Genomic DNA, 27,475 nt, shown 5'->3' with positions numbered 1-27,475 from the left:
TACGTTCTTAATTTATTTGAAGTTGATTTTTATTTGTGGGTTGAATAGGAACCTGAACTTATTCTTTTCCATTTCATATATATTAGCCCCCCTTTTCCTACTGACCCCCCAGCCACCTTGTTGTTTACTAAGGATTCTAAGACGCATGGGCCTGTTGTTGGCCTCTCTCTCTTCTGTCCCACTGGTCTGTGTGTCTCATCTTTCTCCGTGTTAATTATAAAAGCTTCATAATAAGCCCTAATACCTTCAAGGGCACCTTCCTCCTCGTTGGTCATCTTCAGCAATACCCACGATTTTCTTGGTTCTTTGCTGTTCCATATAAATTTTAGAATTATCTTGTTGTGTTCCAAGAGAATCCCTATTGACATTTTTTGGGGATTGTGTTGACTTTATAGATAAATTTGGGGAAGAATTGACAAGTTTTTGATATTATCTTCCTATTCCAGAAAATTAAATCTCTCCCTTAATGTATTTAGATTTTTCTTAATAAAGTTTACAATTTTCTTACAGTTTTTATTGTTTCAATTGCTCTATTTTATTATTAGTTAACTAGAGGCCTAGTGCATGAAATTTGTGCATGGGTAGGGTCCCTAGGCCTGGCTGGCAATCAGGGCTGATCTGTGGGGTGACCGGCGGGGCGATCAGGGGCCCCCCACTGGCACCTGCCTTGGCTGGCCTGGGGGCCTGTGGGCTGGGGGCAGCTTCTTCATTGAGCGTCTGCCCCCTGGTGGTCAGTGTGCATCATAGCGACTGGTCATTCCACAGTTGGGTCAATTTGCATATTAGGCTTTTATTACATGGGATGTTGTCAGCCGCTTATTGTGCCTAATTTATAAATTAAACTTTATCATGGGACGTATAGGAGGTGACAAGAGTAGGTTCAGTGCTGTGTTTCAGGCATCCACTGGAGGTCTGGGAGTGTGTCCCCACCGATAAGGGGGCACGGTTGTACTTAACAACTCCACTGAGACAGTGCCCAGTGCCTGACACAGAACTTGCACAAAGGCAGGCATGCACAGTAAAAGGATTTGCTGAGGAAAAGATCTTTGCATCCCAAGTACAACAGGCTCTTCTTGAGTGTCAGACGGGACAGGAAGCACAGGCTGTGGAAGATGGGAGCTAGGCAGAGTCTGTACCTGAGACACTCGGCCAGGTGCACAGGGAGGGGAAGAGTGAACGGAAGGAGGAAGCCTTGCTGCTTCCTCAGAATGCATGGCGATGGCTGCACCAGCGGCATCTCCGCCGCACAAAGCCGTCTTCACGTTGGTCATCGTTAGAACACCCATGAGACAGAGGTACTTGCACATAAGAAAGAGCTGTTTTCGCTTTGTCCTCTTCCAGGGGCAGTTCTGCGACTACTGCAACTCCGCGGACCCCCGGAAAGCCCATCCGGTCACCAACGCCATCGACGGGTCGGAGCGCTGGTGGCAGAGCCCGCCCCTCTCCTCAGGCACGCGGTACAACCAGGTCAACGTCACCTTGGATCTGGGGCAGGTGAGTCACACTCCAGCTGGAATGGACTTTCAGAGTTAGAAAGACAGTACGGCTCATTGGGCAGTTTTGTTCCTTTTGGGGAAAAGGAAGCGCTCGATGCAGAGAGGACAAAGGGAGCACTGGTTTCTGGGGGATTGGAGCTTCCAGATGCCCTCTGCCCCCCTCCCCACATCCCCCCAAATCTCTGACCCTGGTTCTGGAATGAGGGCAGCCAGCTAGAGGTCTTTAAGGGCCAGCAGAATCATAAAAATGCACAGTGAATGGACATTTATTTTTTTAAAGAGCCTATTTTCTTCCTTAGCTCATCTTGAACACTATTTTATGTTCCTTCCCTTGTGAAACTTTTGTGAGTTTAGGCAGATTTTGGCTTTAAGTCGTGGCAGTTCTCCCAGTCTATTAATGGCGAGCATGTGTAAGGAAAGACTGGATTTCTTCACAACGGTCCCGGGGGGGCTGTTAATATCGTGGTGGGGAGTCCTCACCCGGTGCCCCCTCCTCTGCCCGCTGTACCCCAGGGCGTCCCCCCGCACCCCCCTCCTCTGCCCGCTGTACCCCAGGGCGTCCCCCCCACACCCCCCTTCTCTGCCCCCTGTACCCCAGGGCGTCCCCCCCCACACCCCCCTCCTCTGCCCCCTGTACCCCAGGGCGTCCACTGGGCCCTCAGGCCTCTGCCCCTCCCACACCCAGCGACCCTGGAGCCCCTCCACATCATCCAACTCCTCCTTTCTTCCTTTCTTCCTGATGCCTCCTCTCCTGGTTCTCATTTCCATGATTCTCTCCACCTTTGCCTTTCACCTTCCATCCTTCCCCTGCATTCCTTCCTTTAGGGGAAACGAAAACCACATCAAACCACCACTTCTCTGTGGTCTCTGCCAGCCTCCTGGAGGGGTGTCCCTGGCCCCCCACCAGCCCAGGGCCACGGCTGGGATAGCAGTTGGGAGTGTCGGGCTCCTGCCCGCTACAGCTGTGCCCCCGGGCCTGGCCTAGGGGGCCTTGGATGGGGCAGTGCAGACTCCATCTCCCTAGGACTCTGGCGTCTCTCTCCGTAGGCTTGAAGCACCTGATGGAGGAGACTGTGTACCTTCAGTGTTTCTCAGCATCACAGAGTAATCGGAGGGAACGCGGGTCCTGCACCTGCCTCTCACAGGCCTCTAGCTGACTCACTGGCCCTCGCACACCTGTCACCACCTGTTATGTGCATGCAGAGTCCCAGGCCTCCCTGGAGGTGGAGGCGCAGGCCAGGGCCAGGGAGCCGAGGGCCAGGAGCCGGGAGCCAGGAGCTGGACACTCTCTCGGCTTCAGGGTCTGCATTGCCCAGCAGCAGGAGTTCGGGCTGCTCTCTACCAGAGGTCCAGGTGGGCGGAGCGGTGGGCAGTCAGCCTGGGGCTGAGGGAGAGGGTGCAGGGCCTGGCCAGGTGAGGCGGAGCTCAGGAGGGCACAACGGCCTCCTGACTGGGGGAGACCGGGCAGGGAGCTGGGCACAGGGCGGCTGTTTTGCAAATTCCTGTGTTTCAGGCGAGGGCATCGGCCAGCACCGCTCAGGGCCTGGTGTTCAGGCAGGTGGGTCAGCACCTGAAAGGGCCTGGTGTTCAGGCAGGTGGGTCAGCACCTGAAAGGGCCTGGTGTTCAGGCAGGTGGGGCAGCCCTGGCTTGTCCCGTTAGGATAGGAGGTGTGTGTGGCTTTCACTCAGCCCCTGTGTAAACTCTGCTTGGTTCCTCCCCTAGCCAGCCAGCCCTTCAGTGCTGGGCACTTCCTCCCTCCTTCCTCCCTCATCAATGATGAGAGAGAATCACTGATCACTGCCTCCTGCATGCCCCCCACTAGGGATCGAGCCTGTAACCCGGGCCTGTGCCCTGACCAGGAATCGAACTGTGACCTTCTGGTTCATAGGTCGATGCTCAACCGCTGAGCCACGCCGGCCGGGTGAAAGGCACATCATTAAAATCATCAAGTAGAAGAGACTAGCTCCACACTGTGGTGTCACACGCGTGAGCGGCTGTGATCCACCTTGGACCCCATCACGCCTCTCAGCGACATGTTGAGTCGGCAGGTCTCAGAGACGGGCTGTGGAGCCGGGTCACTCGGCGTGAACCGGCTGCAGGTTCCACGCCGCGGAGACGATCCAAAAGGCAGGCTGTCCGTGCAGGTGGACTCAGGAAAACGAAAGGCAGCCCCGAGGTCCAGGGCACAGGCGGACGGGCGAGGGGACGTTTGGAGAGGAACGCCCTGTCCGCGATCGGTGCCGGACGCTGAGTAGGCCCATCAGTGGGCGTCTTCACGTGGGCCCGGGGGCAGGCTCTACAAGGGGAGCAGCGCACGTGGGGTCTCCGCCCGCTGCGGGGTTTGGGATATTTGCTGTGCTGCTTCCAGGGGGGTCCCACGTTCCCGCAGAGCATGACGGAGCCAAACCAAGAGCGCGGCCTCCTGAGCCTCTGGGTCCTTCAGGGTTTGGACGTTCAGGCAGAAAGGGCACCTTGGGGAGCCACTGCGTCAAACAGCCCCCAGACGTGTCACAGCGCGGCTGCCCCTCCGGCTGCTGGGACGGGCACTTCGCAGGCTTGGAGATAATGGCGCTTGGAGCTTTCTGACATTGTATGTCCTCCCCATGATGAAAGAGGTCACGTGTGCAGGACCCACCAGGCCTGTGCAGAGCTGGTGGTCGGTGAGGAGATGACGGAGGCTCAGGATCCTTCACCTGAAGACGAGGACACGCTACCCTCTCTGGTCACACTCCTCCTCCTCATTCCTGTGAGGCCTGATGCAAGCATGCCTGCGAGGGGCTTAGCATAGCACCCAGCACGCAGCATGATGACATCGTAAATCATTAAATAAATAGGGTTTTTTGAGGGAATCATTACATTTCTCTGAATGACGGACTTTAAGATGCTGGGTGGGCCCTGGCCGGTTTGGCTCAGTGGATAGAGCATTGGCCTACAGACTGAAGGGCCCCAGGTTTGATTCCGGCCAAGGGCACAAGCCTGGGTTGTGGGCTCGATCTCCAGTAGGGGGCGTGCAGGAGGCAGCCGATCCATGATTCTCTCTCATCATTGATGTTTCTCTCTCTCTCCCTCTCCCTTCCTCTGTGAAATCAATTAAAAAAGGGGGGGGAAAGATGTCGGGTGGGCTGGTTGGAATTCAAGGGTGTAAAGATTAAGGTGTGACAAAGGCTAATGTGCAGATTTGAAAAGTGGTCGCTTTGGTTTGGACTTGATACGCGTGAGAAACTGCACCCGGCACGGTGTCGAGGAGGCAGGCGGGCAGGGGCTGTGGTCTGGGAGAGGTGTGGCTGCAGGTGCTGCCGTGGGAACCAGCATCCCGTAGAGACGCTCCAGGTTGTGCACAGACCAGGCGGCTGGAGTAACTGTATCTCCTTTGCTTTCTCAGCTCTTCCATGTGGCCTATGTTTTAATCAAATTTGCCAATTCTCCTCGCCCTGACCTCTGGGTCTTGGAGAGGTCGGTGGACTTTGGGAGCACCTACGCACCTTGGCAATACTTTGCTCGTAAGTAACCTTGCCCACCAGGCTCCAGTTATCTGCACAGAGTTAGACCTTGGATGTCACTATAAAACTCGTCTCTCCACTGGCTAGTTGAGGATTGGTCAGTTTTAACGTCCGAGGTTACCCCCAGCAGCCCTCTCTCTCAAGTAGTGCACATCGGTCACGAGAACACACGCAGACCTGTGGCTGAACTGCCTTTTATGTTAACAGTTCCTGCCCCTGTTTAGGGAGAAGCAATCGTTTTCCTTTTACGCAGAATTAGGAACCCAGTTTCGCTGTTAGGGACCCTGCCTTTCACCTAACTCACCTTGACCCTGTTGTCTTCGCTCACGAAGCGTGTCAGTGTGACGCGCCCTCGGATGAATCGAGCTGGACAGGACTGTCGCTTGCAAAGGCCTTGGGATTTCCGTGGATGCTCCTTAGAGGGCAGACGTGTCAATAAGGAGTGAGGACCTGGAACCGCCTCTCCAATCGTGGCTTTTAAAGGTCAAGTGGCCTGAAATGGCCCGGTACCTTCTTTCATGACCTAAAACGTCAGTCTAAGCTTTTGTCTAAAAATGTTCAATGCTTGTCTGTTCTTTCCCATTCATGTATTTTCTTAAGGGAACATAAGATTTCTTCAGAGAGTTACGCGAGGTGATGATACTCTATTTGCCAGTATTGAAATGTTTCCTTTCTAGATTCTAAAGCAGACTGTTGGCAACAATTCGGGCGGGCGGCCAACACGGCCGTCACCCGGGACGATGACGTGCTCTGCACCACGGACTACTCGCGGATCGTGCCTCTGGAAAATGGCGAGGTAAGTGGATCTGGGAGGCCTGAAGGATGAGAGCAGAAACGACGTGAGGACATGAAATTCTTCGCGATTGTGAAGATGCTCTTTCAAGGAGCTCTGACACTGACCAAAACGGGAACCAGTACTTGGGACTAACTGGTACAAGGATCACATCGAAGATGTGATCAGCAATTCTCTCTCATCATCGACAAGTTGGATTGGAAATTCTTTTTATTATTATATTATTTAGGTATAGTTGACATCAGAAATTCTCTTTGAGGTCTCTAATTCTCCTCTGGAAGTCAGCATTTCAAGTTCAAGACCCATAGGTCTTGAACCCTCTATTCTGTTTTGTTTTTCTTTTTCACTTATTTATTTTTTCTCTCTTTTTGAACCCTCTATTCTGGAGGAATATTTAGAAAATGGGTTGCTGGTGATTGAGGTGAGGTCCTGCCCGCTGCTTCCCAGACACGTTATCCCAGGAGTGAGAGTGAGGAGAGGGGAGGGCGGCACGCATCCCCGACTCCTCGGGCAGGTGGGCACCCTCTGTGGGGACGGGAAGGACTGCTGTCCTTGTGCGGGCAGCCACGCTGTTGTTGGAGGAGACGGGAAACGGAGGTGGGGAATCAGAGACAGACTCCAGGGAAACGGAGGCCATCGGAGCTTGAAGTGAGTTTCAAAGACACTTCTTCAAGGGGTGCTGGTCTCCCCCTCTTCAGGTGGAACGGTCTTCGTGAGCAGCTCTAGCCAGTATCTTGCAATGAGTGGCTCATGCCCCAGTGGTTGTCCGTCTCCTCAAGCTTGAAGATAAAACCCTGGTTTTGTAGAAACTTTATCACCTTTGCATCCAGAGACTTCCTCTTTTCAACCTCCTCTTGATGCTTAGATTACTTTAGCTCTGTTTCTTCCATGCAGCTTGACAACAAGTGGTTTCCTTATGTTTATATATTTTAACATTATACTTTCAACGTGTCACAGCCTTACAGCCCACCACTACACCGATAGAACAAAGGGTTTGGAAATGAGACGGTAACACCCGAGAGCCCAGTTTAAGGACAGGATTCGAAGGAGGGGGGTGACTAGCAATGATGCTTTTAGACATAACAAGACACAGGACCACCTACAAACATCTGGTGGCTCAAGGAGACCTAGTGCCTTCGGGCCTGTGAGTTATTTATAGTTACTTGCAGCTAAGTTTTGATGGAAGGACTTTCCCCCCGTGTGTGTGCGTGTGCGTGTGCGTGTGCGTGTGCGTATGCGTGCGCACGTGTGTGTGGTTATTTTAGGTTGTGGTGTCCTTGGTAAACGGTCGTCCAGGTGCAAGAAACTTCACTTTCTCCAACACGCTGCGGGAGTTCACCCAGGCAACAAACATCCGCTTGCGCTTTCTCCGAACCAACACGCTCCTGGGACACCTCATCTCCAAAGCACAGCGGGACCCCACCGTCACCAGGCGGGTGAGTCGTGCTCCGAAGGTCCGACCGGCAGCATTTTTTTAAGCTTTTTTTGTTTCTGCTTATTGAATTAACTGTCTTGAACTCTTTCAAGTAATCTTTACAGCCAGGAGCAGTGTAGGCGTAGACTTGCTCTTGTCTGGATTACTAGATGTCACTTAGACGTTTGGTTATGAAATGATTACATTCAACGAAGATGAAAGGCCAAGGATGACAGCTGGCCAGCTTCAGTCTGATTCTATAGCAGAGACTCCCCAAGCCTCAGAGGCGTCACAAAATGGGGCTTACATTTTGCTCACGTGACTGTAGAATGTGCTCAGCAGGTGGGGTTGGCTCCACAAACTCACTCAGGGAACCAGGTTCTTTTTTTTTTTTTTTTTTAAGGCTAGTCAAGTGAAGCAGTGGGAGTGGAGAAGGAACAAAGAAATCTATAACTGGCTGTGATCAATTAATCGTAGGCACCACTGCACTCGGACCAGCCCAGGTTCTTTTTATTTAAAGGTGCAACCACCCTGTAGGCCCCAGAGTCCTCCTCGGGATCCCCTGCATCGGGTCAGCAGATGCAGGAAAAAAGTGTGTGTGGGGGGAGACCCCCAGGCTCCCAACCACACAGGTCACTGCCACTGGCCAGAGCCATTGTGTAGCCCACCAGATGCAGGGGCTGGCGTGGGACCTGGCCAAGTGGAGGAGACATGGGCGTGTGAGCACCAGTGCTCCTCTGTGTGGGTGTCTGGCCTGAGCACCCCTCAGTCTAGTGTCAGGACAGCATCCCATCTCCTGGGCACAGTTACCCTGAGCTTCTGCCCCCGCGGATCTCCTGCCAGGGTCCCCCATTGGCCAAACCCAACAGAAAGCCAGGGAGCAGGAGACCCTGTTGCAACCCATAAAGGTCAGCCCAGGGCAAAGGGCAGGGTGAGAAAGGTGGGGAGTGGGCGTGGCAGGGTGATGGGAGATGCCCAGCAAGCCTGAGAGAGTTTGGCCTCAGAGGTAGGTGCCCTCAGGGAGCTGGGAAGGAAGAGAGGAAGGTGAATTTGCTCCAGTTTTTAGCATTTTCCAGGAAGGCTGTACGTGTGTGTGGGTGGCGCGTGTTCTGCATGTCCTGTGCCATCAGCACTCGGAGCAGCCGTATGCGGGACGCGTCCTGGGTCTCATCCCTCCTGCAAGGGAGAGCTGGGCTCTCCGAGAAACTCTGGCCGGACTGCGTCTCCATTCCTCCGGCGTTTTGAGGCCCTGCTACGAATGGACCTCACCACCCTTTACTTATTTATTTGTGGGTGTGGTGTTTTTTGGGGGAGGGGTTCCAAGATTTGTACTCACATGTAAGCATATTTCTCTTCACTTTGTGGATGAGTCTTCTCTATTAAGAAACATTGTTAAAGATTATGTTTTTATTGACTTTAGAGAGAGGATGGGGGAAGGAGAGAGAGAGAGAGAGAGAAACATCAGTGATGAGAGAGAATCATGGATCAGCTGTCTCCTGCACACCCCACACAGGGGATCGAGCCTGCAACCCGGGCATGTGTCCTGACCGGGAATCGAACCCTGATCTCCTGGTTCCTAGGTCAGTGCTCAACCACTGAGCCACGCCAGCCGGGCCTAATCCCTTTTTAAAAGGATGTAGGGCATGGCTCTTTCCCAAGGCAGTTTCCCTCCATTCTTTTAAAGCATTTCATTTTTAAAAAGGTACACATTCAGCATCATGCTGTTACATTTGATTGAGGAATGCACGTGTTTCATGAGACAAGTAGCACCCAATGGCTCCCGTGGGGCTGAGGTGGGCTCACGGGAGCAGGGCCAGCACAGATGCGCCTGGAAGACAGTGAAGGTTTGCTGCTCTTCCGTAAGCAGCAGTCTGTTTTCTGTCGCACAGTATTACTACAGCATCAAGGACATCAGCGTCGGTGGGCGCTGTGCGTGCAATGGCCACGCCGACGTGTGCAGTGCAGACAACCCTGAAAAAGTGTGAGTACATCGTGCAGCGTTGCCAGCCGTGCTGTGAGCCAGTCCCATGTCTCAGTGATGTTTGCACCCCATTAAGTATCTCTCATCCCACTTCTACCCACCCGTCCCCCCGCCAGACAGTGCCCCAGGCGGGCACAGCTCACTGATTGGAGTTGCCAAGAGAAATAAAACTGGTTTGTCATTCTTGCTTTAATGGGATCGGGGTATACATGTTCAAATCCTTCTCCCTCCCTTTAATGGGATCAGGGTATACATGTTCAAACACTTCTCTTCCCCCGCCCCCCTGTTTTTTATTTTGGTAAAATGCACATAGAGTTTAGAATCTTTTTAAAAATATATTTTTATTTATTTCAGAGAGGAAGGGTAAGGGAGAGAGAAACATCAGTGAGAGAGAATCATTGATTGGCTGCCTCCTGCATGCCCCCTGCTGGGGATCAAGCCCACAACCCAGACATGTGCCCTGACAGGGAACCGAACCATGACCTCCTGGTTCATAGGTCTATGCTCAACCACTGGGCCACGCCAGCTGGGCTCACCCAGTGTTTTAATCTCTCTGAATCTTGTGTCCACATCTGTAAAATGCACACAATAGCAGGACGGGGAGACGTGAGTGATACCTGCCAAGTGCTTCGTTCCCATGATTACCAACAAAGCGTTCCCTGGGTGACCCTGACGACTGAGTTTTTCGCCAGGAGCCGCCGACCTTAGTGAGAACCCTCGGTAACCGATGCGCTTCACCTCCTGCCCAGGTTCCGGTGTGAATGCCGCCACCACACTTGTGGGGAGACCTGTGACCGCTGCTGTGCCGGGTACCACCAGAGGCGCTGGCAGCTGGCCACGGGGGGGCACAGCCATGAGTGCGAAGGTGAGCGTGGGGGTGGATGCTGGGGTGAGACTTGCCCAACACGCCACATTTCTACCTGTAGACCCATCAAACACCCCCAATTTCTACCCGAGGACCCACCCAACATTCCCCATTTCTACCTGTGGACCCACCCAACACCCCCATCTCTACCTGAGGACCCACCCAACACCCCCCCATATCTTCCTGAGGATCCTCCCAACACCCCCCCACATCTCTACCTGAGGACCCTCCCAACATTCCCCATCTCTACCTGACAACCCACCCAACACCCCCATCTCTACCTGAGAACCCTCCCAACACCCCCATCTCTACCTGACAACCCACCCAACACCCCCATCTCTACCTGAGGACCCACCCGACACCCCCATCTCTACCTGAGGACCCACCTGACACCCCCTGTCTCTACCTGAGGACCCATCCAACACCCCCATCTCTACCTGACAACCCACCCAACACCCCCGGGGATCTCTACCTGACAACCCACCCAACACCCCCATCTCTACCTAACAATCCACCCAACACCCCCATCTCTACCTGACAACCCATCCAACACCCCCATCTCTACCTGACAACCCACCCAACACCCCCATCTCTACCTGACAACCCACCCAACACCCCCATCTCTACCTGACAACCCTCCCAACACCCCCATCTCTACCTGAGGACCCACCCAACACCCCCATCTCTACCTGACAACCCTCCCAACACCCCCATCTCTACCTGAGGACCCACCCAACACCCCCATCTCTACCTGAGGACCCACCCAACACCCCCATCTCTACCTGAGGACCCACCCAACACCCCTATCTCTACCTGTGGACCCACTCAACACCCCCGGGGATCTCTACCTGACAACCCATCCAACACCCCCATCTCTACCTGACAACCCACCCAACACCCCCATCTCTACCTGAGGACCCCCCCAACACCCCCCCATATCTTCCTGAGGATCCTCCCAACACCCCCCCACATCTCTACCTGAGGACCCACCCAACACCCCCATCTGTATCTGAGGCCTGAGCCGTGTTTTGCCTGCTTGTGAAGAGGGGATCAATCTCAGGGTCACAGGTTTTTCTAGTGAAATGAGTAACTCACTGAGTGGAGTGTGAGGGCCCCATTCCAAATTCAGACATAAATGTGAGGACAGAAATAACAATGGCCCAGCAGGTGTGGCTCAGTGGTTGAGCATCGAACTGTGAACCAGGAGGTCCTGGTTCGAGTCCCAGTCAGGGCACATGCCCAGGTTGTGGGCTTGATCCCCAGTGGGGGGCCTGCAGGAGGCAGCCAATCGATGTATCTCTCTCATCAATGTTTCTTTCTCTCCCTTCCTCTCTCTAAAATCAATAAAAATATATTTTAAAAAAGAACACAAGTAATAAACTTTACTATGTGTTAGGCATTCACTAAATGCAAGGATTGGGCTGAGTGCTTTAACTAAGCAGGCCTCTCTTTTCAACAGTCTAAAATATGATGCAGCCACTATTGCATTTCAATCCTTATCATTTCTTAGGATGTGATACTGGGTTGGAATCCTAACACTTTTGAGGTCTGGAGAAGGTGGTGAGATTGGCGGCTAAGCAGAGAGCTGGGCGCATTGAGGGAGCAGTGGGGGGGACGGGTTAGGGATAGGGTTAGGGTTACAGACTGGACTTTGTGTAAAAGTCCCTAAGATTTCCCACTGAGCGTGCCCCGTCCCGTAAGAGGCGGCGCTGCAGCTCCCTAAGCAGCCATGCTCGGGGGACTGACTGAGCTCCCACAGTCACGTGATTCCCCTCGGGTGCCCTTTGCAGCCTGCAACTGCCACGGCCACGCCGCCGACTGCTTCTACGACCCGGACGTGGAGCGGCAGCAGGCGAGCCTGGACACCCGCGGCGTCTACGCCGGTGGAGGGGTCTGCATCGACTGTCAGGTGAGGCGCTGGGCAAGGAGAGGGGGTGTCACCGTAGGAAATGACAGCAGTAAGCTCTGCTCCCCAAAGACGCCAAGGCCGTTCTGAGCGTCGGAAGCGTTTTCTGGAATCAACTCTCTGTGCACCACGTCCTCGTGAGCTGGCTGTCACGCGGCGGGAAGGGGACACGGACTGGGCATGTTTGTCCAGGCGCCAGCGATCAGGTTCCTCACGCGCTCTTTGCCTAAATGGGGAGAAGTCCTGGCCGCTCCAGCTCCTGGTACGAAGGCTCTAAAGCTGGAGGGGAGGGGTGCCGACCTCAGTGCTGGCCCAGCATCCTCTGCTCAGACAGTTTTGAATCTAGACTCGACGAGAAAGGGCCGCAGGGTCGCGTAATGATGCCTGCCATCGGCACCAAGTATGAAACTGACTTTCCATCTTTCCTGGGGGACAGTGGGTTCACTGGACATTAGCCAAGGGGAGGGATAATGCCCATGAATTTGGACTATGGTGTCACTCAGTCCTGGAGCTTTTAGAGCAGTGATGGCGAACCTATGACACGCGTGTCAGCACTGACACGCGTAGCCATTTCTGATGACACGCGGCCGCTGAGGTGGCTGCATGCCGAGGATGAAACATTTGCTGCTCCTGAGGATGAAACATTTGCAAAATAATGTTTTTTTCTCAAAGTGACACACTACCCGAGTTATGCTCAGTTTTTTGGCGACGTTTGACACACCAAGCTCAAAAGGTTGCCCATCACTGTTTTAGAGTGACGCTTTGTCAAAGCCGCCATCAAAGAGGTCCTCTCTTCACGAGGGGCCCATTCCTATCGAACCAGGGCCACACGGGCTGAGAGACCCCCCGCTCTCCCCCACCTCCCCTCCACACCCCACAGCCTGTGCTTGCCGGCAACGAACGTGCAGGTACAAGGCGAGATGTAGGTTTGCTCAGGTCACAGGGAGGGTTTCATGCCTCAGTGAGAGGCCGGGATCTGGTTAAGACGATGCAATGAAGGCCCTCAGTCATTTGTATGGAATTAAGTTGCGGAAACAAATTTGTATGAAATTAAACTGCGGACGTGAAATCGCGGAAGCACTGGGGGCAAGCAGGTGGGATGCTTCTCCAGTGCAGGGCCAGCCCCTCGGAGTCTTAGGGCACCTTGTTCCTGTTCTTCCTTCTCGCAGTGACACTACGTTTTGTACTTTGTGGTTCCAGGGAAACATCAATATGGAATTTTATTTTTTTCAGAATGGCCCTGCAAAAGCATTTTTCTTTTGTATATAAATTACTGAAGTCTTGTTTAGGTTCATTGCATTTTTTTTCCAACTTAAATTTAAAATGCCTTTGTTTAAGTTAGGTATTTAGTTAGCAGTTTATTTTGAAATGCATAAAATAAGATGGACGGTGGATGAATAGGGAATAAGAAGATGGATAATTCTGTGATAAAACAAATATAGTAAAATGTTATGGGCAATCTCTACATAGGGCATGCATAGGAGTTCACTGTAAAACTTTAATTTTTTATAATAAAATTTGGGGGCGGGGGGAAGAGCAATGAAAGAAGGCAAGGAACACAACCTTTTTTTGGGGTGTTTGACTCCCTTTAATAAAATATTGATGTTCTTTTTTAAAATATATTTTTATTGATTTCATAGAGAAAGGAAGAGGGAGAGGGAAAGAGAGAGATTGAAACATCTATGATGAGAGGGAATCATTGATCGGCTGCCTCTCGCACGCCCCACATTGGGGATCGAGCCTGCAACCCGGGCATGTGCCCTGACTGGGAATTGGACCGTGACCTCTTGGTTCATAGGTCAATGCTCAACCACTGAGCCACGCCGGCCGCCAGGCAGGTATGCGACACTTTAAATAGGGTGGCCGGGTCCCTGGGGCGTGGCATTTGAGGAAAGACCTGAAAGAGCGAGAGAACAAGCCAGGCATCTTCTGGGGGAGAGTTCCAGGCGGAGGGGACGGCAGGGCCAGGGGAGCAAGAGCCCCTGTGGCCAAAGGGGATGAGCAGGGTGGACAGGTCAGAGGTCAGAGGCCAGGTCGTGGCCCTAGGAAGGGAAAGTCAGGCTTTGCAGGGGAGTGTGGCCAGCAGTGGGCCAGCCAGGGTCGCCATGTGCTTGAAGTTCTCAGGAGTGGAAGTCGGCAGCATGTGTGGGTCAGTCAGGGACTGAGCGACAGGGAGGTGGTTTTACCTGAAGATGGAAAGACCTCGGGAAAGGTTTGCTTAGGGGATTAGGACGGAGGATGGTCGGAGCAGGGCCGGGTTTCTGGGTGAGCGTTCCTGCTTCTCCAGGAGGTGCCAGAGGAGGGGTGAGTGTGAGTTGGCTCACTCCTGCACGGATTCCCTCCGTGCCCAGCCTGCTCCTTAGCTTGAAGGCTGCGTGTTCTCATCGTGTTAAGTGTCAGGTAAATGCAAATTCCAGTGTCCACTCCCCAGTGAGGCCGCTTCTTCAGTGCTTCCCTATAGAAATCGGAGCTGCGATCTACGTCTCCCTCCGGCCTTGGTCCAGCCGTGACCTTGGGTGTCCAGAGGTCAAGGGGGTGTCGTCATGCCCTGGGTGCGGTGTGGGTCCCCTACAGCACCTGCGACCTGAAGGCAGACTGCAGGCATCACCCGTCTGCTGGAGATGTGTTGTTTTCTTTAGGTTGTTTGTCGCTGTTTTTTGTGTCTTAAAACTGTACCTTCTCTGTGGCCGGCGTTTCATCGCCCGAGCTTTGTGGGAGAAGGCAGAGCCCGGCTGCACACTTCAGGGGACGGTTCCTCCTCTCCTCTGCGACGGGAAACACTGGGGAGCCCAAGTGCCCATGGCCTGGGTCTGTTCGCCGTCACAGAGGCGAGGGGCGAACTGGCCTTGGGAAGGGGGTGGCCACGGCTGTTTCTTGTTTGCTCCAATGTGTGCGCATGTAAATGTGAAGCCAGAGAGTGGCCAGTGTGGTGTTAGACCTCAGTGTTCAAGTGAATTCAGATTTTCGCCCGCAGGACAAGGAGTGGTTATACAGGAAAGCCTGGAGTTAGTAAAATCGTCTACGATGGGGAGAGGACACGAAAGGGTCTTTGTTCTCCCCTCCGGGTTTCCACGCGGCCTCCTTGTGGGTCCCCGAGTGTGATGGTTGTGCTTGTTGACTCCCAGTCGCCTTGCCTCTCGCTGAAAGAACAGCGTCCCCCCAGTTGTTTCCACGTCAGAGAGCAGGCGAGGCAGAGCCGAGCTGGGCCCGTGGTGTGTGGTGCTGGAAACAGGTGATGCAAGTTGCGTAATTTGATTCTGTGGCAATTAAAAGGATTAATCACGGGATAGAAAAGGCAGCCTCGTGTTATCCTTTAAAATGAGTTCTGTGTAGGAGACTCCTGCCTACAGTTTCCATTCGCGGAACAGACATGTTTGGGAAGTGGTTCCATGCCTAAAGCACAGGTAACATGAGGACGGCGAGAGGAGAGGATGAGTATGTGCGCTTTCTCCCCAACACAGAGGAGATACAAACACACGTGACTGGGAATTGGACCGTGACCTCTTGGTTCATAGGTCAATGCTCAACCTTGGCTTCACTACTGTCCATCACTTCTTCTGATAAAGTTGGAATTGTGGCCTCTCTCACTCCCACGTAAGGTGGTTCCTTAGCAAGTCCCTGTGACGGGGAAACCCGGGTTGTCCAGTTCGTGGATCTTACTCTCATTTCCTCTCCAGTGGGGGAAAAATCCACAGCCACGTGTGGGCCAGCGTCCTCGGTAAATCTTGGAGACTCAAGGCCAAGATCAACCCCTTTTTAAAAAAAATATATTTTATTATTAACTCTTTACAGAGAGAAAGGGAGAGGGATAGAAAGTTAGAAACATTGATCAGCTGCCTCTTGCACATTCCCTACTGGGTATGTGCCCGCAACCAAGGTACATGCCCTTGACCAGAATCAAACCTGGGACCCTTGAGTCCGAAGGCCAATGCTCTATCCACTGAGCCAAACCGGTTAGGGCTGTTGTGTGTTTTTACGTGCATGACTTTGAAATTGCAAGTGCACACGGCAGAGTTATTCCTGGGGAGGAATAGTGTGAAATCGGACTTCCTCAGGGCCCTGCCTCTGAATCTCTGTTTCTTCCCAGCACAACACGGCCGGCATAAACTGTGAGCAGTGTGCGAAGGGCTATTACCGCCCTCACGGCGTGCCGGTGGAGGCCCCCCACGGCTGCATCCGTAAGTTGCACTTCAACCTGGTGCATCTTAGGCGTGTGTGCTGCTCCGGGAGGCCACAGCTCCGTTCTCATCAGCCACGCGGGCCCTCCTTCCCCTCTTTCTTCATATTGTTGGCTCCCTCCTTCCCGTGTGACCGCAGGCAGTTACATACCCTCTCTGAGCCTCAGGTTTCTTACACAGAAAAACAGAAATGATAATACAATCCCTAAGACTAGGCGAAACGCCCCCAAAGGCTCCTGGGGAGACACTAACCATTGGGCCCTCGCATACGGGGCCTGCAGCCAGTGTCAGCTCCTCCATTTCCTCTTGTTTGGACACGTTTCTCTTTTTAAATGTGTTTTTATTGATTTCAGAGAGAAAGGGAGAGAGAGAGAAACATCAGTGATAAGAGAGATTCTCTGATTGGCTGCCTCCTGCACGCCCCCCACTGGGGATGGAGCCCACAACCCGGGCCTGTGCCCTGACTAGGAATCGAACCGTGACCTCCTGGTTCATAGGTCGACACTCAACCACTGAGCCACGCCTGCCGGCCTTGACATGTTTCTATGACGTCCAATAGTTTTAAATTTTTTTCAGAAGCAGCATCCAGACAACATAGTAAAAATTTTACAAGAATTTAGTAATAGTCCTAATATTTAAAAGAGCTATGATTTATCAGGCATTTGCTCTATGCAAGGCGTTGCCTAAATACTCTCACGTGTCTTATTTATAAGTTTCGGGCATTGCAGGCTGATTCTCGTGTTGAGATCTGGGGAAACCAAAGGGCTGCATATTTTGGCCCAGGTGGTCCAGGAAGCAGTTCGCACCTTCTGGCGTCCCCGGATCGCCTAGCTCCACGGCCAGAAAGATGCCTCGGCTCCCCCACCCCCACCCCCGTGGACCGTCCGTCGGGGTCCGAGTGCAGACCGTCCTGTGTGCCCATCGGTTCCTCTTCTTCTCGGGCTGCCGGGGGCGGAAGACGACTCCCGTCCCAGGGTCGTTCCTCCTTCACATCGTTCAGATTTGAAGGCATCAAAGTCCCAAGTGCCTGTGAGCTCTGAGCTGTGGCTCCAGGACAGTCTTACGTGGCCAGGTGTGACCCTGCTTCCCTCCCCTTCCACACCACCCCACGAAGCAACGTGCCCATCATTTCCTGTGCCCAATGGACATCGGCAAAGGGACACAGGCATCCTGGATGCAGTCACGCCCTGTCAGGGACCTCAATTTTCTCTTCTTTTCTTTCTTTTTTTTTGTTAATCCTCAGCCAAGGATAGTTTTCCATTGACTTTTAGAGAAGTGGAAGGGAGAGGGAGAGACAGAGAAACATCAATGTGAGAGAGAGACACGTCGATTGGTTGCCTCCTGCACACACCCCAACCAGGGCCGGGGAATCTGCAACCGAGGTACATGCCCTTGACCAGAATCGAACTCGGGACCCTTCAGTCTGCAGGCTGAGGCTCTATCCACTGAGCCAAACTGGCTAGGGCAGGAACTCACCTTTCTATCACTTCCCTAGTTTCTTTGTCACTGAAGTGGCTCCTGCAGATGTCAGGCTTAGCGAAAGGGTCCGCAGGCACGTACATCCTAAACAGACTCAGCAAAGGCCTCCCGGAGGGGCCAGGCTGTGGGGCGGGAGGGTGCTTGATGCTCGTGGGATGTGTACTTAGCAGAGCGATGACAAGGTTTTGTGTCGACGGTGAGGACCTGCGGGTCAAGGGACACTCCCAAGGGAAGGCACCAGGGGTCCCTCTGAAATGCTCACCCCGTCGTTGTGAGCATCTACCACTTGGGTTATGGGCACAATCTTGCTGTGCTGCCAACAGATGACATATCCACATCCAGGCATCCCACACACGTGTCCACACCACACCCGTGTAGAATGACCACGCGTGGACATTCACAGCTGGCTCATGGCCCGGAGAGGCTGTGCCCAGCAGACCTGCCGGGAGCTCCAGCCCCAAGCCCCCCAGCATCCCCAGCTCCCCAGCCTCCCTTGCCCCCCTGCCCCGCAGCCCCCCAGCCCCTCCAATGGTGGAGGGTGCCGGCTTCCCTCTCCCGCAGGGAGCTGGGCAGGGCTCCGTGTGGCCCTGCATCTCGAGAGCATCCCAGTGTGGTGCTCCTTAAGGCTCATCTCTGAGGGCCCTCGGGGCTCCGTCAGTGGGAGCCACGCATGTGGTGGAAAGGATGGACCCTCTCGAGGATGGCCGCACCCACGACAGAGCAGGAACGTGGCTGAGAAGTATCGGGTGCATTTGCCGTGTTAAGTGCGCGAAGTACTGACTCTCGGAACTGGTTGCCCTCAGCTTGCAGCTGCAGCCCTGAGCACGCGGACGGCTGTGAGCCGGGCTCGGGCCGCTGTGCCTGCCACCCCAACTTCCACGGCGACCACTGTGAGGAGTGCGCCCCTGGCTACCATAACTTCCCGCTCTGCTCCAGTGAGTACCTGTGCGAGCAGCCCCCCACACACGCACACACACAGGCTGGGCGTGTCATTCATGCCCGAGGGCACAGTGGGTGGGTGCGGGAGGGAGGGGGCACAGGAACGGGGCTGGGTGGGTTGTATTTATGTGAAAGTGGTTCTAAATTTTTTTTAAATTGATTTCAGAGAGGAAGGGAGAGGGAGAGAGAGAGGAACATCCATGATGAGAGAAGATCGTTGATCGGCTGCCTCCTGCATGCCCCCTGTTGGGGATCGAGCCTGCAAACCCAGGCACTTGCCCTGACCAGGGAATTGAACTGTGACCTCCTGGTTTATAGGTCGATGCTGAGCCATGCCGGCCAGGCTGAAAGTGTTTCTAGAAGTTTGGAACATAAAATGTATAGACGTATGTTGTGTAGTCTTATTTACCTTCAAAGCGTTAGGTTGTTCCGTAGACGTTGCTGGCTCCTTAGGTCAAAAGGGTAAATATTGGCAATTTCAACTTAACAGTAACCACGAGTGGGACGTTCTCCGTTAACCAGGAGGAGACGGCATGGCTTCCAGGTGGCCTTTGCGGACGTGCAGCGTGTCATGTCCGGGACCAGGAGGATGTGTGTCCTCTCTCCCACGTCCGATCGGCCACATTATCACGGCCCCTCACCCCGTGTGGTGATCTAAGGGGACATCTAAATATTTTTTATAATTGATTTCAGAGAATAAGGGAGAGGGAGAGGGAGATAGAAACATCAATGATGAGAATTGATCAGCTGCCTCCTGCACGCCCCCTGCTGGGGATCGAGCCCACAACCTGGGCATGTGCCCTGACTGGGAATCGAACCACGACCTACTGGTTCATAGGTCGACGCTTGGCCACTGAGCTACTGGCTGGGCCGGGGTAATTGTTAAACTAGTGCTGTTGAGTATCCTAGTCCGAAGAGCACACTATATGATTATCTTATGTTTAAAGGAACCAATTTTAGGCCAGAATACAACAGGACCACCTCAGGACTTAAGCAACCTAGAATCTCAGTGGGTAGAGGCTGAGCAGAAATCATGTTTGCCTGTTTAGTGAAAAAAGGAATCTTGAAGTAATACTATGGTATAAACAAAATTTGGGGGAGAAATCTTGAAAGAAAACATCTTCGAAAAGCTCGTCTCCATTTTACAATAAAGGTGTTAAAGATGTCAGGCCACCCTCCTTAGACCGAGACTTAGCTACGTGAGCGCAAACCATCGACTTCTGTTCATTAGCACACACGCCAGACGCCTGGCCAGCCTGGTCTCCATGACCAGATGCGTGTTAAATTGAGTGCCTCTTTACTTTGTCTCCCCGGCCGCCTTTCAGCAAGTTAGGGCTTCTTCCAGTTTAATATTCTACTTCCCTGTCCCCCTAATCCTCCTCTGTACTTTTTAATAAATATCTTTCTAGGAATTCCTGTTTTCCCTGTTTCTGCTCCAAGTCCAGAAGACCCAGTAGCTGGAGATATAAAAGGTAACGACTTAAGGGCCACAAGAATGCGATGCTCCCTCCTCTTCCTCTACTTCCTGGCCAATAGGGGGCGTGGCAGGTGCCTTGAGGCGGGTCCCAGGTGAGCTCTCCTGGTGGTTCCTTTTCTTCTGTGAAATAAGAATCCAGGCCCGAGGCAGAGAGTGAGGGTGGGAGGAGGCCTTGGGGTTGAGGAGGGAGAAGGGAGGAAGGAGCCGTCCTCTCACGTGGGGAGCGGGCGGGCGTGGGGAGTGTCCCAGGATTGGGGCAGCACCCAGGGCTCACCGGGGTCAGGCGTAGCGTGATCCAGTCGACCGCCCTATGCTGTTGCCTGCTTCCGCCCTCCCTCTGCCTCTGACCATACGGGGTGCCACATGTTATGTGGAGTGTTGTCTTATGTTTCTGTCAGACACATGTCATTGGGGACATCAGCTCTGCCTGACGTGGTTTCTAACCCCCAGGACCGACCCCAGTCTCCTGCCCACAGTGGGTCTGAGCAAGTGCTTCCTCGAATGCTGTTCATTGCCTGGGATGGGCCTAGCTTTGAGCTTTAATTACAGCACATCTCCCCTTTCCCGTCTCTGGTCTCAGGAATGGTTAGGTCTCCCGATTGTCGCCCCCCTTTGTTGTTCAATTCCCTTTCCTCCCGGAGGAGGAGCGGGCTGGTGGGGACTTCGGGAAAGAAGTTTAATTGAACTTGAAAGGGAGTGCAGAGTCTGTTACCAAATCTCAGGGAAGCCTGGAAGGCAGCCTTTTGGGAGAGACGTTTAACTAGACCAGTTGGATGGCTCTGGGAAGTGAGGGCAGATGCCGTTTATTCGTGCATTTTAAAGAGGCAGGTCTGGGGCTCAGCCTGGCAGGGAACGTGAGAAGCTCAACATCTCCACAGCGAGGACATGTGGGGCTGGGAGCACCGCCCCTCCAGCCCTGAGGATGTAACTCCTTACGGCCCACGGACGGCCATGGCTTCTGACCGTGGCTCTCACAGGGCTGGGCTGCAGAGCCCGTGCTTTTCCAAGATATAAATCCCTGTGTGTCACCCCCATCTTTTTTTTTTTTCAATCCTCATCGGAGGATTTTTTTAAATTGATTTCTAGAGAGAGTGGAAGGGAGGAAAGGGGGACAGAGGGATGGGAGGAAGGAGGGAGGGGGAGAGAAAGACAGAGGGAGGGGGGAAAAGGGAGAGAGAGAGAAACATCAATTGGTTGCCTCCCGCACGTGCCCCTACCAGGGCTGGGATCAAACTTGCCACCGAGATAGGTGCCCTCAACCGGGAATCAAACCCAAGACACTTTGGTCCGACGCTCTAATCACTGAGCCAAACCAGCCAGGGCTCACCCAGATCTTAATCTAGATTTCCAGGGGCGAAGCCCAGGCTGTTGGTTTGAGCAAGTTTCCAGATGATTCTGATACTTGTCTCTTCCTCTCGTTAGTAAAAGCTCCCACTCGGCGGTTGGCAGGCTTTCCTGTAAAGGGTCCAATAGGGAATAGTCCAGCTGTGCAGGCAACGGTGCAGGGCTCAGCTCTGCTGTTGTATGAGCAGCGATGGACAGTACGTCGATGCGTGACGTGGCAGTGCTCCCTTAGGACTCTGTTTACTGACACGGGTGGGTTTACCCGGAGGCCTCAGCGAGCAGCGGGTTTACCCGGAGGCCCCAGCGAGCAGCGGGTTTACCCGGAGGTCCCAGCGAGCAGCGGGTTTACCCGGAGGTCCCAGCGAGCAGCGGGTTTACCCGGAGGCCCCAGCGAGCAGCGGGTTTACCCGGAGGCCCCAGCGAGCAGCGGGTTTACCCGGAGGTCCCAGCGAGCAGCGGGTTTACCCGGAGGTCCCAGCGAGCAGCGGGTTTACCCGGAGGTCCCAGCGAGCAGCGGGTTTACCCAGAGGTCCCAGCGAGCAGCGGGTTTACCCGGAGGTCCCAGCGAGCAGCGGGTTTACCCGGAGGTCCCAGCGAGCAGCGGGTTTACCCGGAGGTCCCAGCGAGCAGCGGGTTTACCCAGAGGTCCCAGCGAGCAGCGGGTTTACCCGGAGGCCCCAGTGAGCAGCGGGTTTACCCGGAGGCCCCAGCGAGCAGCGGGTTTACCTGGAGGCCCCAGTGGGCGGCCAGCACAGGCACTGCTGGCCTGGAAAACCCACTCGCTCAGTCTCAGACACAGGAGTGTTGGAGCAGAAGGACAGAACAGTGTCAGATCAGAGCGTTTGCGGGTTTTACTGTATTTCATGACTTTGAATACTATTAGGGTTCTCCAGGTCCAACTGCTTAGTTGTATCCACTTAAGGTTGACTTTAGGAAGTCAGTGTAAATAGACACACTTTTGGGGGTGCTGTTGGACATGGCAGGGGGTCAAACACCCACTCCTGGGGACACCAGCCACCATTACACTCTTTCTCCCAAGTTCAAAGGGAGAGCAGTGAAAAGCAAGATTGACAGCTGCAGAGAGATGGAGTGGGGGGGTGCTTACGGTGGGAGACTGACACCCCCAGGTGGTTCTGCAGAGCCACCCACGTGGCCCAAAGCTGGCTGTCCCCACGTTGGACAAACACCACAAAAAGGTTCGAGTCCCCAGTCACTTTGCTAGGAGTCCAGGTTTCGAGGTCAGTGGGGATAGGACTGAGGGTGAGACCCTGAGGTTGGGGAGCAGCCTGGGGGGGGCTATCCTGGCTGTGTGTCTGCTGGGCCAGGCATCTCATTGGCCATAGGGCGGGCAGTCACTGTTGCCAGGGAGACCGGCCAGATCAGGAGGGAGAGGGGGACCTGCGAATTCGGATATCTCGGTTTTGAAGCTCCGAGTAGATGCCAATCAGATGGAATTCGAGGAACGGTGTTTACTGAGAACTCCAGCCTCACATACTTAGCGTGTTCTTCATTCATATGATTAGCATGTTCTTCATTCATATGATTAGCGTGTTCTTCACTCATTGCACTCTGACTGGTGCCTACTGTGTACCAGGCCCAGACAAGGCCTGTGCGCAGCCCTCACCAGTTTCCCATCTGATGGGAATCTATTAGATGGAAGTTTTACTATGCAAAGCTCAGATTTGGGCGGCGGGGGCGGGTGTCCTCACAGGATTAGACATGAAAAGAGTGTAAAAGGTGTTTTGCAAATGGATGCCCCCCCCCCCCCCCCCGATGCTTCTTAGTGCACCTATGAGTTTGCCTGAGTATTTGTTTTCTTTCCCTTGAAGATGTGGTCTCTGGGGTTAAGGATGTCGGTACGCCGTGGATAATGCATCATCTGTTTTCCCGACAGAAACCTGAGGGAGGGAGGAGCTGGCAGAGGGAAGGAGGAGGGAGACCCCCAAAGCCTCTTCTCCTCCCCAGGCTGTGACTGTGACTTCGAAGGAGTGCTCCCCGAAATCTGTGACGCACACGGGAGGTGCCTGTGCCGCCCGGGGGTCGAGGGCCCCCGGTGTGCCGCCTGCCGCCTGGGCTTCTACTCGTTCCCCATCTGCCAAGGTGAGTGGCCACGGCCCAGGGGTGTCAGTTCCCGGTAAGTCATCTCGAAGGGAAGGCAGAGGCTGTATGGCCCAGGGGTGTCAGTCCCCGGTAAGTCATCTCGAAGGGAAGGCCCCAGGGGTGTCAGCAGAGGCTGTATGGCCCAGGGGTGTCAGTCCCCGGTAAGTCATCTCGAAGGGAAGGCAGAGGCTGTATGGCCCAGGGGTGTCAGTCCCCGGTAAGCCTTCTCCGCGAAGGGAAGGCAGAGGCTGTATGGCCCAGGGGTGTCAGTCCCCGGTAAGTCTTCTCCGCGAAGGGAAGGCAGAGGCTGTTTCGGCAGAGCCGTGTGGCCCGCGTTTATTAAACAGGAACTTCATACTCACACGTCAGCCGTCTCCACGAGGCCCTGTCAGCATCGTCCTCGTGTGAACGGAGAGACGGCCAGACGCTTGCCCAGGAGTACAGTGAGAAAAGGGGAAGTCAATGGCAGCCTGTTGAGATTTAAAAAAGTAACTTGCCCGACCAGCGTGGCTCAGTGGGTGAGCGTTGACCTATGAACCAGGAGGTCATGGTTCAATTCCCTGTCAGGGCACAGGCCCGGGTTGTGGGCTCGATCCCCAGTGTGGGGTGTGCAAGAGGCAGCCGATCAGTGATTCTCTCTCATCAATGATGTTTCTCTCTCTCCCTCTCTGAAATCAATAAAAAAATATTTTAAAAATAATTTAAAAATTGATGTGATTATTGAGTAACTCATGACTATGAATTTATATTGACATTTAAATGAACAAATGACCAATGAAAATGGCTTTTAAAAATATTGAGTTTATCTGTATTTTCCAAGAGCAGGTTTTTAACAGAATCACATTATAATCTCCGCATCAATAAATTCCTGACTTACAGACACGCATGTGAGGGCTGCCCTGGCCCTGGCCCTCCCTCCTCCTCTGGAGGTCAGGCCCCGGGCCTGGAGGCGCCTGCACACAGGCAGCTGCAGAGAAGGTGGCCTCTGGGCGGAGTGGAGGAGCCCGCCAGGTGGGAGGGAGGAGGCAGGGCATTCCTGGAGAGGGAGCAACAGCCACAAACCCACCACCTCTTCCGGCCCGAGGCTGTGTGTCCAGACCTGCCCTGGGAGAGGAAGGAGAGGGAGAGAGAAACATTGGTGGGAGAAACATCAATTGGCTGCCTCCCATTCGCACCCCGACAGGGAATCAAACCCGCAACCTAGGTAGGTGCCCTGACGGGAATTGAGCCCGAGACCCTTCGGTGCTTAGGCCGGTGCTCCAGCCACGGAGCCACACCCACCGGTGCTTTGTGACCTTTCACAGTTCCCTCCTGGAGGGCGGCTCTGAGGCCAGTGGCTGGAGCGCAGACGCACTGAGACCTGAGCGTGGCCAAGCGAGCGTCAAGGTCCGACCCGTCTTCTAATTTATTGTCTTTTGAGACGGAGTTGCGTGCTGGGCCTATTGAATTTCAGAACCAAACCAACGTGACCCCAATGCCACGCCGGGTGGTCAGTGTGTTCCAGCCGGGACGTGCTCCCAGGGCGTTGCTCTCTGCTGCTTTAAAGATGTTAGAGTCCTTCCAGGAAAGGAGTTTAAACCCTAAGTTGTTCTGCCAACTGCAGCCCTGCCCTCGTGGTTTGCTCTAACGTAATTTACTCCAGACTTCTCGTAGTGCAGTGCCGTGTTTCTCTCCCTTTAACTTCGACTCCCTCCCAGCTCCGCACTTGCTTGTAGGTGTGAGTTAGCCTGAGGCCGGGTTGGAGGCCGTCTGTGTGTTCATCATTGTAATTATGGGGCGTCTGGTCCAGCTCCTATCGGCAAGCACACAACACAACTGGGCTTTCTAGGCCAACTTGGTCATTCGGGGTGACTCTTCCCTTTTCTCCTCCCATGTCCTCCCATCTTTCCCTCCTTCCGCCCCTCATTCCTGCCTTCCTCTCCTTTAAAATACACACACACACACACACACACACACACACACACATGTGTGTATATATTGATTTCAGAGAAAAAGGAAGAGGGAGAAAGAGATAGAAACATCAATAAGGAGAGAGAATCATAGATCAGCTGCCTCCTGCACGCCCCACACTGGGGATCGAGCCCACAACCCGGGCATGTGCCCTGACTGGGAATTTAACCCGGGACCTCCTGGTTCATAGGTTGATGCTCACCCACTGAGCCCGCCGGCTGGGCATCCTTTCTCTTTATTTTCTCCTCCTCTTCCTTTCTCTCCCACCCCTTGGAGGTGGCTGTGGCCATAGGGTTGTGGCAACAGGCCGTTGCTTAGAAAACCTGTAAATACGTTGCAGCCCAAGGGTAACATTCTGTCTGTCACCACAGCCCACAAGTCAGACGCACTCGTGTAGAGAAGAGGCCAGGTGCTCCAGCCGACGGCGATGGGGCGGAGGGAAGGGTTCTGGCTAGGACTCCTGGGAGGTAAATAGGACCCCGAGGCCTGGGCGGGGGAGGGGGAAGTCTGAGCCAAATTTGTGCCATGGCTCCAGCAGCGTGGCAGGTTCAGCGAGAGAAGGCGCATTGGGAGCCTACACAGCTGATGGTGGGAGGACGTCGTAGTTACATGGGAGGTTTACCAGGTTCCCCTCAGCCTGTCCTGGGACCAGGCCTGTGCCTGGTGCTGGAGACACTGGGACAGCAGGCAAGCTGTCACCTTAGACCGTTTATCGTTCCTTTAAAGTCCTCTTTGGGAGTCAACATGCCCCAAAGCAGAGACAGTGAGATGAGAAGGAAAACACTGCAGACACCAAGGACCCGGGCCAGAACAACACGCGTTAAATAGTTGTGCAGCCTCGTCGCGCTTCCAGGAGTGAGCAGGGCTGCCAGCACTGGGGCCTGGGGTGGGGATGGGGGGGGGGGAGGGGGGAGGCCTGGCGGTCTTCAGTGGCGGCTGGATTGAGACGAGGGGGAGGTGCCAGGTTGAGCAACTCACAGTTTAAGCCCCGTCTGCGGCTGCGGGAAGGTTGGGTCTTGGTTTCCCTCTAAAGTGCAGCTGCACCTCCCCAGCTCCCTGGCCGGCCCTTGCGGCCCTGAGGCCAGCGTGGGTGTCACCCGCTATTACGGCCAGAGCTGCCCCCTGAGCTCCGGGTTCCTCTCGCTCTGCTCACCAGCCTGAGTGCTCTTCTCTGGGCATGCACTTTCCTTCAGGGCAGAAACAGCCCACAGAGCCGTCTTCTTCAGCTTCTCAAGGAAAACAGATCCAGCCCGGCCGGCGGGGCTCAGTGGTTGAGCCTCAACCTACGAACCAGGAGGTCGTGGTTCCCATTCCCGGTCAGGGCACATGCCCGGGTTGCCTGCTCCATCCCCAGGTTGCCTGCTCCATCCCCGGTGGGGGGCGTGCAGGAGGCAGCCAATCAGTGATTTTCTCTCATCATTGATGTTTCTCTCTCTTTCTCCCTTCCTCTCTGAAATCAATAAAAATATATTTTAAAAAACCCAAACAACAGAACCAGCAGGATGCATGTGAGTGTGTATGAGTGTGTGTATGTGTGTGTGAGTGTGTGTGTGTGTATATGTGTGTATATGAGTCTGTGTGTATGTGAGTGTGTGTATGTGTGAGTATGTGTGTGTGTATGTGTGAGTTTGTATGTGTGTGTGTGTGTGTGTGAGTATGTGAGTGTGTGTGTGTGCATACATAGATAGTTATTTTAAGGAATCAGCTCACAGGATCATGGGGGCTGGCAAGTCCAAAATCTGCGAGCAGGCCTGTGGCCGGCGAGACAGGGAAGAGGTAATGTTGCCGCTTGAGTCCCAGGGCAATTTGGAGGCGGAATTCCTTCTTCCTTTGGGACCTCAATCTTCTCTCCTAACGCCTTCGCCTGATTGGATGAGGCCCACCCACACAGTGGAGGGCATTCTGCGTTTCCCAAACCCTGGCTCACGACCAGCCCGTCTTGCCGAATGTGAAACTAACAACAAAGACAAAACCCACTGCGCTTACTGAGTGCTCACCTCAGCCAGGCCTCGCCCCGCTCTGCACGGGTGATCTGACTTCATGCTGCAGCAG

The 27,475-nt window shown here is 54.1% G+C and overlaps 1 protein-coding gene across 2 annotated transcripts in view; it reads left to right on the top strand.

The window, feature by feature from the left end:
* LAMA3 (laminin subunit alpha 3) overlaps positions 1 to 27,475 on the top strand; it is a 142,242-nt gene that overhangs the window by 13,181 nt on the left and 101,586 nt on the right. The window contains exons 2-12 of one of the 2 annotated variants that reach the window (XM_079784239.1): positions 1,342 to 1,494; positions 4,880 to 4,997; positions 5,675 to 5,793; positions 7,056 to 7,226; positions 9,094 to 9,185; positions 9,935 to 10,050; positions 11,841 to 11,959; positions 16,044 to 16,134; positions 18,417 to 18,548; positions 19,962 to 20,024; positions 23,339 to 23,473. In XM_079784239.1, the coding sequence (XP_079640365.1) occupies positions 1,342 to 1,494; positions 4,880 to 4,997; positions 5,675 to 5,793; positions 7,056 to 7,226; positions 9,094 to 9,185; positions 9,935 to 10,050; positions 11,841 to 11,959; positions 16,044 to 16,134; positions 18,417 to 18,548; positions 19,962 to 20,024; positions 23,339 to 23,473 (1,309 nt within the window). Of the gene's footprint in view, positions 1 to 1,341; positions 1,495 to 4,879; positions 4,998 to 5,674; positions 5,794 to 7,055; positions 7,227 to 9,093; positions 9,186 to 9,934; positions 10,051 to 11,840; positions 11,960 to 16,043; positions 16,135 to 18,416; positions 18,549 to 19,961; positions 20,025 to 23,338; positions 23,474 to 27,475 lie in introns of those variants that run through there. The other variant, XM_079784240.1, reaches the window with a different exon arrangement.

This window comes from Cnephaeus nilssonii (assembly GCF_951640355.1).
Source record: "Cnephaeus nilssonii genome assembly, chromosome: 11".
In the NCBI taxonomy this organism is placed as follows: domain Eukaryota; kingdom Metazoa; phylum Chordata; class Mammalia; order Chiroptera; family Vespertilionidae; genus Cnephaeus; species Cnephaeus nilssonii.
Note: the sequence above shows the minus strand (reverse complement) of the source record. Positions and strands in the feature narration are given on the sequence as shown.